At 29.4% G+C, this 13,442-nt stretch overlaps 2 protein-coding genes across 4 annotated transcripts; one reads left to right on the top strand and one right to left on the bottom strand.

The window, feature by feature from the left end:
* The first annotated feature begins 168 nt into the window (after nucleotides 1–168).
* Nucleotides 169–8,682, top strand: Emc1 (ER membrane protein complex subunit 1). Of its 3 annotated transcripts, XM_070311168.1 has the most exons (16): nucleotides 169–515; nucleotides 692–807; nucleotides 1,090–1,273; nucleotides 1,534–1,587; nucleotides 1,947–2,102; nucleotides 2,249–2,585; nucleotides 2,683–2,986; nucleotides 3,549–3,569; nucleotides 4,510–4,682; nucleotides 4,755–4,916; nucleotides 4,989–5,273; nucleotides 5,352–5,547; nucleotides 5,650–5,847; nucleotides 6,197–6,322; nucleotides 6,437–6,664; nucleotides 6,780–8,682. In XM_070311168.1, exons 1-16 carry the CDS (start codon nucleotides 373–375, stop codon nucleotides 6,938–6,940), a joined length of 2,844 nt encoding a protein of 947 aa, XP_070167269.1. In that variant the 5' UTR covers nucleotides 169–372; the 3' UTR covers nucleotides 6,941–8,682. The 3 variants fall into 3 exon arrangements, with proteins under 3 accessions (XP_070167269.1, XP_070167270.1, XP_070167271.1); XM_070311169.1 differs by lacking the exon at nucleotides 3,549–3,569 and having other exon boundaries at nucleotides 171–515; nucleotides 6,780–8,678; XM_070311170.1 differs by lacking the exon at nucleotides 1,534–1,587 and having other exon boundaries at nucleotides 171–515; nucleotides 6,780–8,678.
* On the bottom strand, nucleotides 7,980–13,438 carry Tti1 (Telo2 interacting protein 1). The gene is made up of 13 exons (XM_070311167.1): nucleotides 13,036–13,438; nucleotides 12,754–12,890; nucleotides 12,496–12,673; nucleotides 12,151–12,328; nucleotides 11,719–12,041; nucleotides 11,408–11,619; nucleotides 10,928–11,323; nucleotides 10,599–10,838; nucleotides 9,960–10,517; nucleotides 9,588–9,888; nucleotides 9,262–9,490; nucleotides 9,047–9,181; nucleotides 7,980–8,968 (listed from the first exon to the last, which is right to left on the bottom strand). Exons 1-13 carry the CDS (start codon nucleotides 13,224–13,226, stop codon nucleotides 8,882–8,884), a joined length of 3,165 nt encoding a protein of 1,054 aa, XP_070167268.1. The 5' UTR covers nucleotides 13,227–13,438; the 3' UTR covers nucleotides 7,980–8,881.
* Nucleotides 13,439–13,442: the final 4 nt, after the last annotated feature.

Consider the following 13,442-nt stretch of genomic DNA (forward strand, 5'->3'; position numbering starts at 1 on the left):
CGATTCGTGAACGGTATACAGAAATCTGATTGGTTGAATTTGACGAATCTTCCATTCACACTATTCACGAATTATAAACGAATCGCGTATACGCGCATAGTCTGGCGCTAGCTTTAGACGAGGAGATTCAGTTCACCTGTCCTTATCTATTACACAACGATCACGAATACATGTGTTATATATATGTATCACGGGAAGGAGGGACAGACAAAGTATCAGACGAGAGGTGACCGTGTGGGGTGTACGATACATTATTATGTTATATTCATGCGACGTCGCCCGTGACACCGTGTCATGTAAAGTGTAATAAAGAGCGGTGTAAAAGAGAGCGCGCGATACCTTTTCAGTGCGCTTATCATAATCACCATCGTTATGGCTCCGTTCGCGTGGACCTTCCGTGGCAACATCAACCGGTTTTTCGTCGACGCGCAAATCTTGCAGTATTTGATCGTGCTAGTTGGCTTGTTCAATCTCTCTCTCTGCCTCTACGAGGATCAAGTCGGCAAATTCGATTGGTAAATGAATCGCTCGCAACCTTCGGAGCAACCTCTAAATAATGCATAGCATTATTTAGACGTGTTTCCTACCGTGTTTGACAAGATAGTGCTCCGCGAATTATTAAACGGAGTAATAAATCTATTTCTCAGAGAAATCGGCGCGATCGCTTAATCCGCGTATTTATTCGTTTCAGGAGACAGAACTATGTCGGCAAAATTAAATTCGCCAGCTTCGACACGGTGTCCACGGCGAAAAAAATTATCGTCGCCACCGAAGAGAACGTCATCGCCGCGCTTAATCTGAAATCAGGTAAATAAAGTATATCTCGTATCTTGCCTTGTCTCGAGATATTGGTTCTCGATTAATAGAGGATCACATGCTCATTTCTGGCTTCCTTGATATTTTAACTTAATTGTGTTGATTAATTATTATTTATATTTTTTCTTGATTCCAATATTATATTCAATGTTACAGTCAATGATTAAATATATTTTCAGGCTAATTAATATTATGCAAAAAATTATTTTATATATTCAGTAACAGATTCAACTCAAAATTAAATTTATTCATAATATTTGTAATATATAATAGGCCAGATATTATGGAGGAGAGTGTTGGAAAAAGGTTATGGCGGACATATCAGAACTCTAGGAGGTGTCGCTGATGGAGATCTGATATCTGTAAGTGGTGGTGTTCCTGCCATTGTTCGCGCTTGGGATTTGGCTACTGGGCATATACTTAACGAGTGGCCAATAGCTGAGCCAAATACTGATAGGTTTGTATAAAATATAAATTATTGATATATATAAGCTTGTACAATAATGCTAAATTTATAAGAAGATTTTTAACAATTTTTCTAAGTTTTCAATAAAAAATGAAATATATTTTTTGCTGAAAGAAAAATATATATGTTTTTAATGTTAGATATATATTATACACAGGATAGCGTATATGTGTGTGTATATATACATACATTTGTTAAAACGTTTAAAATTAATATAATTTGGAATAAATTATAATCTGTTGCTTTTCCAGACATGAATCTACATTTATATCATTTTCTACATTGGGCTTGTATTCTGCTGACAGGTTTTCCTACCTTTATTTAAAGCACAGTCTATAATATATGTTTTGTACACCTAATTGTGATTTATTACTTTAAATTAAGCTACTTATTTCAATGCTTAATATCTGATTATCTCTTACCATTCTTAAATTATATATACACTTGTATACAATTATATACAACATGTATACAGTTATATATATAATTATATGCACAATATAGGAAATAAATATAATCTAAAGATTTACTTATGACAGGAGATTTATTTATGAAAATTTGTTATGTTGTACTGTAATATTGGTTAGATAAAATTATGAGAATGTTTATGTTATGTATCTCTTTTTGGAACACTACTAATAGGTACAATTTTTTTGTTTTTCAGGATAAAGGATGTAAAATGGCATATTAAAGATGGAACGTTACATCATATACTACCTATTTATAATAGCGGAATTGAAGTAACATCTTATGACAGTAAAACAGGAGAAAAATTAAAGACTCGAAGAGTTTCTGCACCATTTATAAGTCAAGAAACAGAGTAAGCAATCTTGAACTTACAAACAGATTTTTTTTTTTTTTTTTGCTTTATATTAAACATATACATTACGATATTGTAAATGATCTATGTTTTAATTTGTCATTTACTACGATACTCAAAAGTATTTTATTTAATTTTATTTGTAGATGCGTTCTGGCAGCTCCATATTTAGCATGTTTGAAGGGAGACAGTTCTTTAGCTGTAGTGTTTCTAGTACATCTATTTGATACTAATGCACAGCCACAGTCAGTTACGATCAATACAATATTCGGGGCTGGCGCACAAGGGCCATATAAACTAGAATCTGTACTTGGAGAGGAACCTGTAATTTCCATTAATGCTGATAACGACCAAAGAAAGCGGATTCTAATTATCGGAGAACTTCCGATTCCTATACAGAGAGACATCGCTGGTGATGCAACGCTTTATGTTGTTTCTATTGATAATGAGAAAGTACTTTTGGAAACAACATATAAAAATGGAGTAAATACAAAAATATGCTATCTTTTATGCTCGAAGTAAAAAAGAAAAATTTTCTACAGTAGCTTTTTAAACAAACGTTCTATAATATTACTTACAGAGAATAGAAATAGCGGCTACAGATCTCTCGTCGTCCACACCTTTACCTGATTTATCAGTCACTTTAACACATACGTCTATACAATCCCCAGCCATAATGGCATCTGTTTGTCCGCGTCAAACGAAAGGAATAACATGCCGTCATTTGTTATGTTCGCAAGATCACAGCATTGCGCTATTGCAACATAGTAAACTGGTATGGGCGAGAGAAGAAGCACTTGCCAGTATTTTAGCCGTTGAAATTATAGAGTTGCCCATGTCCGATAGAGATCAAGCTATTGAAACGGAATTCGATCAAAAAGAGAGTAAGTAAAATCTATCTGTATATGTCAAGAGAGATCATAAGAAATGAATAATATAATCAAGAGCTAAAAAAGTTTTTCTATTTCTATATTGAATTTCTATATTGAATTTGATTGAATATTTTCCATATAATTTACATATACATATATAGAAATGTAACATAAATTTTATAAATTAAAATAAATTGTATATGTATACATTTCTTTTATTAATAATTTTATTAATGATAAAAGAATACACCAGAAAAAAATAAGATTATATATCATTTCCATTGAATAACTATTGTGTATTAATATATTAAATATGTGAAAAGTATTATCTTATATTTGTACACTTTAAAAATATTATGATCGTATAATATCTATTATTTTCAAAATATTAAATTACATATAGTGCTATCTGAAGAATATGTATTTATTAAGGAGCTTACTGTTTTAATTAATAACACTCTTATGAAACATGGTTTATTGGCATAATTGAATTTCTATATATAACACAATCTATCTACATATCTGTTAAATTATATTAATTAACTCTCTTTTGTGTGTGAATGGCTGCTGGCAGGTATTGATGTAGACAGTTCATGTAAGTAGTGGAGCAGGAAATCTGGTTTTAATGCAGAGTGCTTTGTTTTATGCTATTTACAAAACTTATATTGCATGGTGTAATGTTTATGTATAGGCTCCTAAAGACATTGAAAGATATAGAGTAATATATATGTGTAATTATTTAGCATTTATTCTATATTATTATTATATTGCTATCTGCATGATATATTGCAAAAAAAAATGAAATATCCATATTGGATATTTAATATTATTGAGTTCAGGGGGGTAATGGCGGGTGTAATGAATCTCTGTAATATATTTTCGAAATATTTTTCGAGACGAAAAATGTAATAATTTTGTTGATGTAGACATATAGAGTGTCTCAAAACAAATTCTCTGACTAATTTGAAATGGTCTTCCCTTAGTGTGACATTGTCGAGGCATCAATAATTTCCGAATTATAAGCGATTGAAAAAGAAAGGCTTTTTAGAAACTAGACTTTCTAAAAATAAATGGTTAACAAAATTACATTTTTTAGTTAATTTCAAATAATTTATTTTAACAAAATTTTAATTTGTGGCTTAGTTAAAAATATGCCCTGGAAAAAATTGGGCATTTGGAAAAAATGATGACTTTAACACTTTCACTAACGAAAAATTGACTCTAAATTGGTCAGAGAATATGTTATTAAAAGGACATCCATAGATTTTAGAATTTTTTATTCTAGATATGATAACCAGCTATATTGAAATGAATAAAGAGCTTTTTGTGCGAATTTCAAAGCTGTCGCGCATATGTAAAGTTATTAGCTTTTATAACTCAATACAAGACTTAATAATTGCAGCTATTTGCTATTATTTCCCTCATCTAACTTTTTATAGCCTGCTAGCTAAATCATCCAACTTATAGGTTTTAATATAATAACATACAGTTATTCAGAGATATATTTTCTAATTATCTTATTTTGTTTTAAACAGGGGATGTACTAAGTATGTTTCTACGAAGGATTACTTCACAAATTAATCAAGCCAGAGCATTTTTTCAAACAATATTGGATTTAGGACCTCAGCAATCTAATCAACGTATCGATCTTGTGCGAGACAAGTTCGGCCTGCACAAAATGATCGTAGCCGTTACATCCGCTGGCAAGGTATGAATTTATATAAATCAAATACTGCATCTTGTGCATTGGAAATTATTACATTAAGTTTATTATTTGTAGTTGTATGGTATTGAAACTAGGAGAGGTGAAATTATCTGGCAACTCAGACTACCTAACATCCGTGGTTTTACAAAACTGTCTAATATAATGATCTTATATGTACAAAGAGGTAGCAGACACTTTCCTCATCCACCTCAATGTGCATTATTAGCAGAAGACAAGGTACAATGATAAATGTACAACACATATTTCTATTTATCTCGTATCTGACATATTGTTTTTTGTTTATGGTAGGAAACTGGAGAAGGTGTTGTATACACTTTTAATCCGATTACCGGACAGCCATTGGACGGACTGGTGAAACTTGGGTACAAAATTAAACAGTCTATGCTACTGCATGTAACGACCGATGACTTCTTGCGCGGTATCCTTATTCTTGACGCACGGGATAAAGTTCACGTTTATCCCGACAGCGCTATCACAGTTGCGGCTTCACTAGGCAAGAGTACATATCTCTTTACTGCTGATCAAATGACAGGAATATTGTCCGGCTTCTCTCTTTCATACAGCACGACTCAGGTTTGTTATATATAAATATGTATATTTGGTGCATCATTAAACATAAATGTAAAAATTGATCATTTTAATGGTCGATAGGAACTAATCGCTCACAAGGTTTGGGAGTTATTACTATCGCCAAGAAATCAAAAAATAACGCAAGTTGTGGCGAAAAATCCGATAGAACGTGTGCACTCACAAGGAAGGGTCTTAAGTGACAGATCGGTATTGTATAAGTACATTAATCCTAATTTAGTGGCTGTGGTGACAGAAGGTATCGGACATGCCCATAAAAGTAAGTGTATTTCTGTTGTTTGCCATATAATGCTCGATTGATACTATTTCTCAAAAAGAGAGAAAAAGAAGATATTTTTAATATTTTTTTTATTTTGTATAGATACACTTAATTTATATCTATTGGACGTAGTATCTGGGGCTATGATTTTCTCCATCACGCACAAAAGAGTACGTGGTCCAATCCATATTGTGCACTCGGAAAATTGGTTGGTATATGGTTATTTTAATGAGAAAGGACGTAGAACGGAGATTGCTACGTTAGAACTCTACGAAGGAAAAATACAGAGTAACACCACAGGTGAAAACCAAAGTTTATCTTTTTAATCCATGTATCTGTGCGCTTTAAGAGAAAAAGGAATGATATCCATTGACTTATGTAGTATTAGTCATTTTAATTTTAAGGTATAACAAAAGAGATATCGAGTATTTAATATCTCTCTTTCTCATTTGTATCTTAGAAAATCTGTTTATAAAACGGGATATAGATAAACAGATTTCTTTTCTCTCAACCAAGATTTTTAATATAACTAAGCGGTCTTTATCAGAAAATTATGGATATTGGCTTTTTTTTCTTTCAAAGTACAGATGTGTGTCTGTGTGTGTGTATTATTGTTTTAATAATTCATAACAATTATTGGGCATTTTAGTGTTTTCTTCTTTAGCAACAACAAAATTGCCAATTGTAGAAAGACAAGCTTTTATATTTCCGGCGTCTATAGAATATATGCAGGAAACAATCACTGAAAAGGGTATTACTAGCAAACATATAATAGGTATGTTTTAGTTTGGACTGTGAGAACTAAAAGAAAAATTCTTATTATCTAAATATATTGAGATATCAAATATTAAGGGATACATGAATATTTATCTTTATATATTTTCACTAGTTGCTTTAGCCAATGGTGGAATATTAGAGTTGCCGTGGATAATGGTGGATCCACGACGGCCTACTAATCCAGAAATGCGAGAAGAAGGAGTAATACCATATATGCCCGAAATTCCAATTCATATGGATGCTATTATTAATTATAATCAAAGCGTTTCTAGGGTTACGGGTATTCATACTAGTCCCAGTGGTCTTGAAAGTACTTGTTTAGTTTTTGTATATGGTCTTGGTGAGTATAGCATCGATGCTAGATCATTCGATTCTAAAGTACTATGTGTGATGAGAATGTTATATAAGTATAACTTCTTATACATATAAGTGAAACAAACCGTTGTTTCTTACAGATCTGTTTTACACAAGAGTAGCACCATCTAAAACATTCGACGTCCTAAAGGAGGACTTTGACTATTATCTTATTGTGATAGTACTCGCGGCGTTGTTGATCTCATCATACATCACCAAAAAATTAGCATCCCAAAAAGCTCAGAAACAAGCGTGGAAATGATGCTTCTCTTTTCTAGAATCGTGTAATATTTATAAATTTGTTCACTATAGGCAAGAATTTTTGCTAAAAATAACTTGTAAAATATACTGTTTTATAAATAGCTAATTTTAAAGAACTAACACGTAAATCCTCTAATACTTTATCATCTCTTACCTAAAAACATTTGAATCTTAAATCCTAAATATATGAAAAAAACAACATATATATATATATATTTTTTGGTAGTACAGAAAATGTGAATACATATTGCGATAAAATCTTTCTGAATCTTTCAAACTGTGCTGATCAGTATATGATAAGAACAGACCATATGATCATTAAACTATATATAAATAATTGATAACATACTTAAAGCTTGTAATTGCTGTTTTATTAATTGTACAGCAATGATTGACACGAAAGATTTCTTTCGAAATAAATCTTCGATATAAATCAAAGCAGGAATCACCAATTTATAAATATTAATAAAATTATAATCATAATGTGCATTTCACAGTGAGAATATTAAAATATTAATGTATATGATACTGAACAATGCATTGAAAGATATACATAAAATATTTACTTAATACACAAAAAGAAAATATATGACTGTCTTATATTAAATAATATACTCTAATTTACAAATAAATATTGTTTATATGATTTCAGATTCGCGATTATAAAATAATCTAGAATCTTTTTGAAGGACAGTATATTTTGCATTTGTCTCTGTGTACCTGTAATTCATAATTCTTTGTAACATATTGTATGTAAGGAGTTTACGCACTTTATATACATTTGTATATTTGAAATTTCTTGCAAAGTATCCTCTCTAAGCTCAATTTTACAAATGGATAAATTCCCTTTAAAAAATATTATTTATAATATTTGCAAGAAATATCATGTAAAGAAATGTGATGATCTTATAAAAGAATTCTTTATTGTAGAAATGTTTCCCTAGTTTGATGAAAAATTTATCTTTGAATATTTTTATTATTTATCTGAAGTGTATATTATCTTTCTGCAACTTCAGAAAATTAAATAATATTCTATTGAAAGAACGAAAAATATCGAATTGTTGAAAAAATAGTCTTTTAATTTGCATTTATATGCATTTTTCTTCTCTAGGAAATAGTAGCTATGCAATTGCTAAATTATGTTCAACTACATCCCAAGAACTTCAAATTTTTTTTTTTTTTTTGGATCATAGAATTTAGATAACTTTTAATTATCCTTAATTATTCATTTCTAATTTTTGTATAATCTCAAAATCAGACAAAAGCGATCTACTCCTAAAAAAAAAAAAAAACCAAGATTAATATAAATGGGGATGTGTCAAAAATGTAGTATTCACTGTCATATACATATTAAAATTGATATGAAAAGCAGAAGAGATAATATGTAAATATCATCAAGTGTATCTATATAAATGTATAGATATATATGCACGCGTATATATGTATGTTGTATGTGGTGTGTACACACACACACACACATATATTGTACATCACCATGCTACATCTTTGTTTTATGAAATAATATATCGCTTTGTAGATAAAGAAAAGAAGTATAATTTATTATACACAAATTATTGTAAAATGTGAAAAAAAAAATATATATATATAATTATAAAATTTGTTAGAATTATATATAAATAAAAAAATGGTGTCAAAATTTTTTCACTACTTTTTAATGTGTATGAATTTACATAAATATTATTCATCCATGTATATTTCAACAATTCTAATAATCTACATCTTTTGTATGTAATTAACATTTTATACCATTTTAGTAATTCTATAAAGAATAAAGACGTTTTGTAACTGAATGGCGCATTGTTGCCTTGAAGAATTTTGGTCCAGTATTTATGTTCATTTGTATCATTTTGAAGGTCCCAATACTCTATTACAGTTCTTGAATATAATGTGTATCTTATACTTTAGATATATATATATTTATTTAACAGTGGATATCCTTTTTTTGAATGTATATAATAATTTCGTTTAAATTTTTATAATACATGTTTGATCGAGCAACATTTGAATCCTGGAAAGTAATATTATATATTACATACTAGATTTTAACTCGTAGAAATCATATTTTAATAATTAAATGCTAACATACCAACAGATTATTTATATCAAATGTTGCATCAGGTGTTATTTGTGCAATTTTTGAATTCCAGATACTGAGACATTTCAACCATGCGATATCTCCATTATAATCGGCAATATCCTTGTACAATTTTACACAGCATGCCTATTAGAGGAAATAAATAGTTAAAGACATTTATAACATGTATGCAAAAGTTTATATACTTCTTTTGATCTCAATACTACCTGTAACATAGGATTTTGTCGTGCACTAAGATACGATTGTGTATTATTTAATATTTGCCATAATTCCCGCTCACGAAGTTTTAGGAGCTGGGCGATTAATCCCAATGTAGATAATAATTCGTATTGTAATTTGTAAATTTGCGTAAACTTGTAAATATTCACAGAGCTTTTATCAATGCTTTCTGTGGAAGATTCGGCCAAAAATTTAAATACGGATGGCAATACCTGTCTGCAATTGAAAGATCAATTATGACACCATTACTTAGTGTTTGTTAATTTTGTTTTAAGAGCATATTATTCTGCGAAATACATAAAAGATATTTTACCGTAGAGTTCTGTTTCTGATAAAGTCATTCGATATGTTGGCAAGTACATGTAAGAGTTGCCATGAACGATTAATCACAAGAATATTTTTATCGTTAAATCTGTCGGTTAGTGGATGCCACAGTTGATGCACAATAGGTAATAGCTCATTCTCCCATTTGGCTAACATTGGTAGACCTTCTTGAAGCGTTTGCATTGCCATTAATGATATATGTACATCTTTCAAAGGTAAAAAATGTAAACAGTGTCTCATAACTTCTAGAATTATCTTTATGTGGGTTGGTAACTTTTTGTCTTTTTCATCTAGAATATATAAAATAAGCAATATATTTACACAATATTTATAAAACTTATAGATATATAAATTATTATACCTTCTGCATTCGGATTAGAGTAATCTTTATTTGTCTCTTCTGTTAGTTCTTCAAAATTGGACACATCTGCATTTGATTTTGTCTCTTCAATATTATCTTCGAATTTTTTATCAATCTTCTTTGCATTATAGTATTCCAATAAAGAAAGGATAATTGTCTCCGAAAGGTTATTTGTAGTTCGTATGTCTTCTTTCTTTATTATTTCTTTTGTATCCTCCCAATTTATTAATGTTTTCACGCATGCGATAAACGTATGAAATATCTTTAAGAAGGAATAAGTATCTTTTTGATGATAAGGCATACTTAATTGCCTGAGTACATCCTCCACAATTCCCTTTAAATGTGGTAAGAAGTCTAATTTGCTGTATTTCATAACAACTTCAATAACATCGAGCACGCCAGGATTACGAGCTACTTGGCGTAATTTCATTAAAATGTGATAAGAAAAATAATCCACATTCGCACGTAATAGATCGCCGATCGTCTTATGTTGTTGTGTCTCCGCGATATTTTCGAGAGTACGCACTCCGATATAACTGATCAAACCGTTTCCACTACCTAAAAAAATCACATTCATATATGTATAATTTTTGTTTATATGTAAAATAAATTCTTAAGTTATCTTATAAAGTCAATGACCTGCTCTTTCAATAATTATATACAAAGTTTTCAAAAAATATTTGTCATAATCATGTTGTAAATTTTGTGCTATATAGCCTAGTCCTTCCATCAAAAGACAACACTGTACTATATTACTCTGTGCCTGCACTAAAGGAGTATCTTTAGATACTTCTATGGGCAAATACCATACTTCCTGCATTGTATAAAAATCCACAATTTCCTTATACAAATGTGAGACAGATGGTTCTTTAACAGAAACTGAAACAATAAAAATTGGAACTTTATAAAAACTAATCTTAATATTTCGTTTTATTCTTCAAATACATTATTTATATTTTCTGTATCACCTAAAATCCAGTTAAGTAATAAAGTCAGTTCTTTTCTGTGTTGTGATGCATCTGACATAAGCTCAAGAATAGTATCAATTAATATCCTAAAATCCCCAAATTCTCCAAGCAGCTTGCATATTGTGACAAGTTTGTCTCTACATGAACTATTCTTAATAAATTTAAATTTTTTCCATGAATCCGATCTGTAGAAATACGTGGGATCGTCTAAATCTTTCATATTTGTTGTTAATAAAGGAGATACATCATTACAATCTAACGCCATAATGTATACAAGGGCTAAAAGTAATCTTCGTATGTGAGGCTGTGATCTCATAATATGAGGTAATCTTTGTTTTCCGAACAGCTTTAGATAGCCAGCAAATTGATTCAAAGATGCTAATTGTTCATTATCATCTGAAAAATATAGATACATGTTTTAATTGACACAATATATGTTCAAAAATTATGTATAATAAAAAAATACAAAGAAAATCTTACCTGACCGTCTGACAAATGTAGGCAATCTTGTAAGTAAACTATAAAACTTATCTTCTAATGAATCAATTAGTGGTTTCATATTGTGATTTTGCATGTAGTTTTCACTTAAACTGTGCAGCACATTATGTGCTTTTTCACTAACTTCTATGGACTCATCTTCAGACAAGGAAATCAAATAGTCCGTTAATGTCATAATATTTGGTTTCATATTTCTATATAAAATATCAAAATTTATTTATTTATGTTATATATTACTAAAGATTTAAAGAGAAAGAAAGAGAGAGAGAGCAGAATAAAAGAAAATGTTTTACCTAGAACAATTTTTGAGTATAAGATTGATACTTTCTACCAGTTCTCCCCTGACTTTATAATGTGAATGACTCTTGATCTTGTCCACAAGCTGTATACAAGCACCAAGCTTAATAGCTGCAGCTTCAAACCATTCTTTATTTCTTGTGGCTCCCTTTAGATTATGTTTTATATCACATTTACCATTATATGTTGCAGTATGCGTTTCGGTAAGGACACTGTAATCTTTTTTCATAAGTGTTTCTATAGAAAATGCAATGTCTTCCTCCCCTTCTTTATCATACATTACAAGAGATATAACTCTTCCCCATGCTCGAACCGCCATCTGTAATATTTAATTAATGTATAGATTAATATCTGTTGTTCAAATAATTTGTTTCTAATTTTAAAGAACATATAGATAATTATATCAGTATGAAGATATTATGTATTACCATTGTAACCTTATGATTTTGAACTTCACTTCCCATTGCTATTTCCTGTAGTCCACTAACAATACCAGGTAAAAATGCCATAATGGTATCTGCTACTTTTTCTTGTATAATAATATCGGATTTGTCTATTTTGTCATCTATATGACATAGAACCATTATTGCATCTATTCCTGCTAGTCTAATAATAGATATATTGGTTTTAATTATATTCAATATATTAGTTTATAAAATCAATACATACAAATATATATATATTTTTTAAATAATATTATTTATATTGAGATCATATATATTGAGATTAAATGTATAAATGTTATCTGCATAACGTTTCTTTTAAATACTTACTTTACAATAGATGATCTTTCCATTCTTGCAATTGTTAAGCATAATAATATTCCTTGACCAAGTTTCAATATATTCTCTTTAGTATAGAGCAATTCAATAACATCAGTAAAACTTTGGTGAATGAGGTCTTTGATACATAAAGCTACTGCTTCCTTAAGTTCCTCATGAAACATAATTACTGTATACAATTCAAAAAAATAATTAGAAAAACATAAATAAACATTTTAAATTGATATAATTTATATAATATATACATACCATGATTTGGCTGACTTTTGTCAAAAATTTGAAGTAACAAAGAGTCATAGATATCATAAAAGTGCTTTAATTTTGTAATTCTAGTCTTCTGTATTATAACTCTCATAGTCTTTACCAATTGCTCTTTTACATTCATACTGTACAAGACAAATATTTATAAAACTTATAAAAAGATAAATGATTATAATACAAACTATATAAATCATGTTATTGGATTATTCATATATTTATATGCAATTACATTTTCTCTATTGCACATAATATGAATTACAAATTTATTACCTTAAACTGTTGTTTCGTAGAGAAGTAATAATAGGAAATAAACAATACTCTGATAAGTTTTGGACTACTTCATTGGAGACATTATTGACAACTGTTGCAATTCTATATGCATATTCCTTATTAGGATCTTTTATGAGATTATCGCAGCACGATTTCAGTTCCAGGAAAATTTGTATGTCAGATTTTTCCATTTTGTGATACCAAAATTATTATATGTGTAGCATACTATCATTTATTTTTAACCACATATATGATCTATTAGAATTATAATATTCGTGTTATGTATAAAATTTACAATATAACGCAATATTACATTCTCCAATTAATTAATAACATTAATTATTTCTCAAATAACGAGCTAAAATACAATCGGCAAACATTTTGTATATTATACTACAATAAAATTT

The sequence above is a fragment of the Polyergus mexicanus genome, unplaced genomic scaffold (assembly GCF_030449975.1).
Source record: "Polyergus mexicanus isolate NDT 795.1 unplaced genomic scaffold, iyPolMexi1.0 SCAF_19, whole genome shotgun sequence".
Classification (NCBI taxonomy): domain Eukaryota; kingdom Metazoa; phylum Arthropoda; class Insecta; order Hymenoptera; family Formicidae; genus Polyergus; species Polyergus mexicanus.

What these genes read in the sequence shown, in the direction of transcription:
- Emc1 (XM_070311168.1), top strand. Translation starts at nt 373, where the DNA reads ATGGCTCCGTTCGCGTGGACCTTCCGTGGCAACATCAACCGGTTTTTC. An exon ending in GGCTTGTATTCTGCTGACAG is followed by an intron (nt 1,588 to 1,946) that starts GTTTTCCTACCT and finishes TTTGTTTTTCAG; the next exon opens with GATAAAGGATGTAAAATGGC. An exon ending in GGAATTCGATCAAAAAGAGA is followed by an intron (nt 2,987 to 3,548) that starts GTAAGTAAAATC and finishes GGCTGCTGGCAG; the next exon opens with GTATTGATGTAGACAGTTCA.
- Tti1 (XM_070311167.1), bottom strand. Translation starts at nt 13,226, where the DNA reads ATGGAAAAATCTGACATACAAATTTTCCTGGAACTGAAATCGTGCTGC. An exon ending in ATCAGAAACAGAACTCTACG is followed by an intron (nt 9,491 to 9,587) that starts GTAAAATATCTT and finishes TTTCAATTGCAG; the next exon opens with ACAGGTATTGCCATCCGTAT. An exon ending in GACAAAATCCTATGTTACAG is followed by an intron (nt 9,182 to 9,261) that starts GTAGTATTGAGA and finishes TTCCTCTAATAG; the next exon opens with GCATGCTGTGTAAAATTGTA.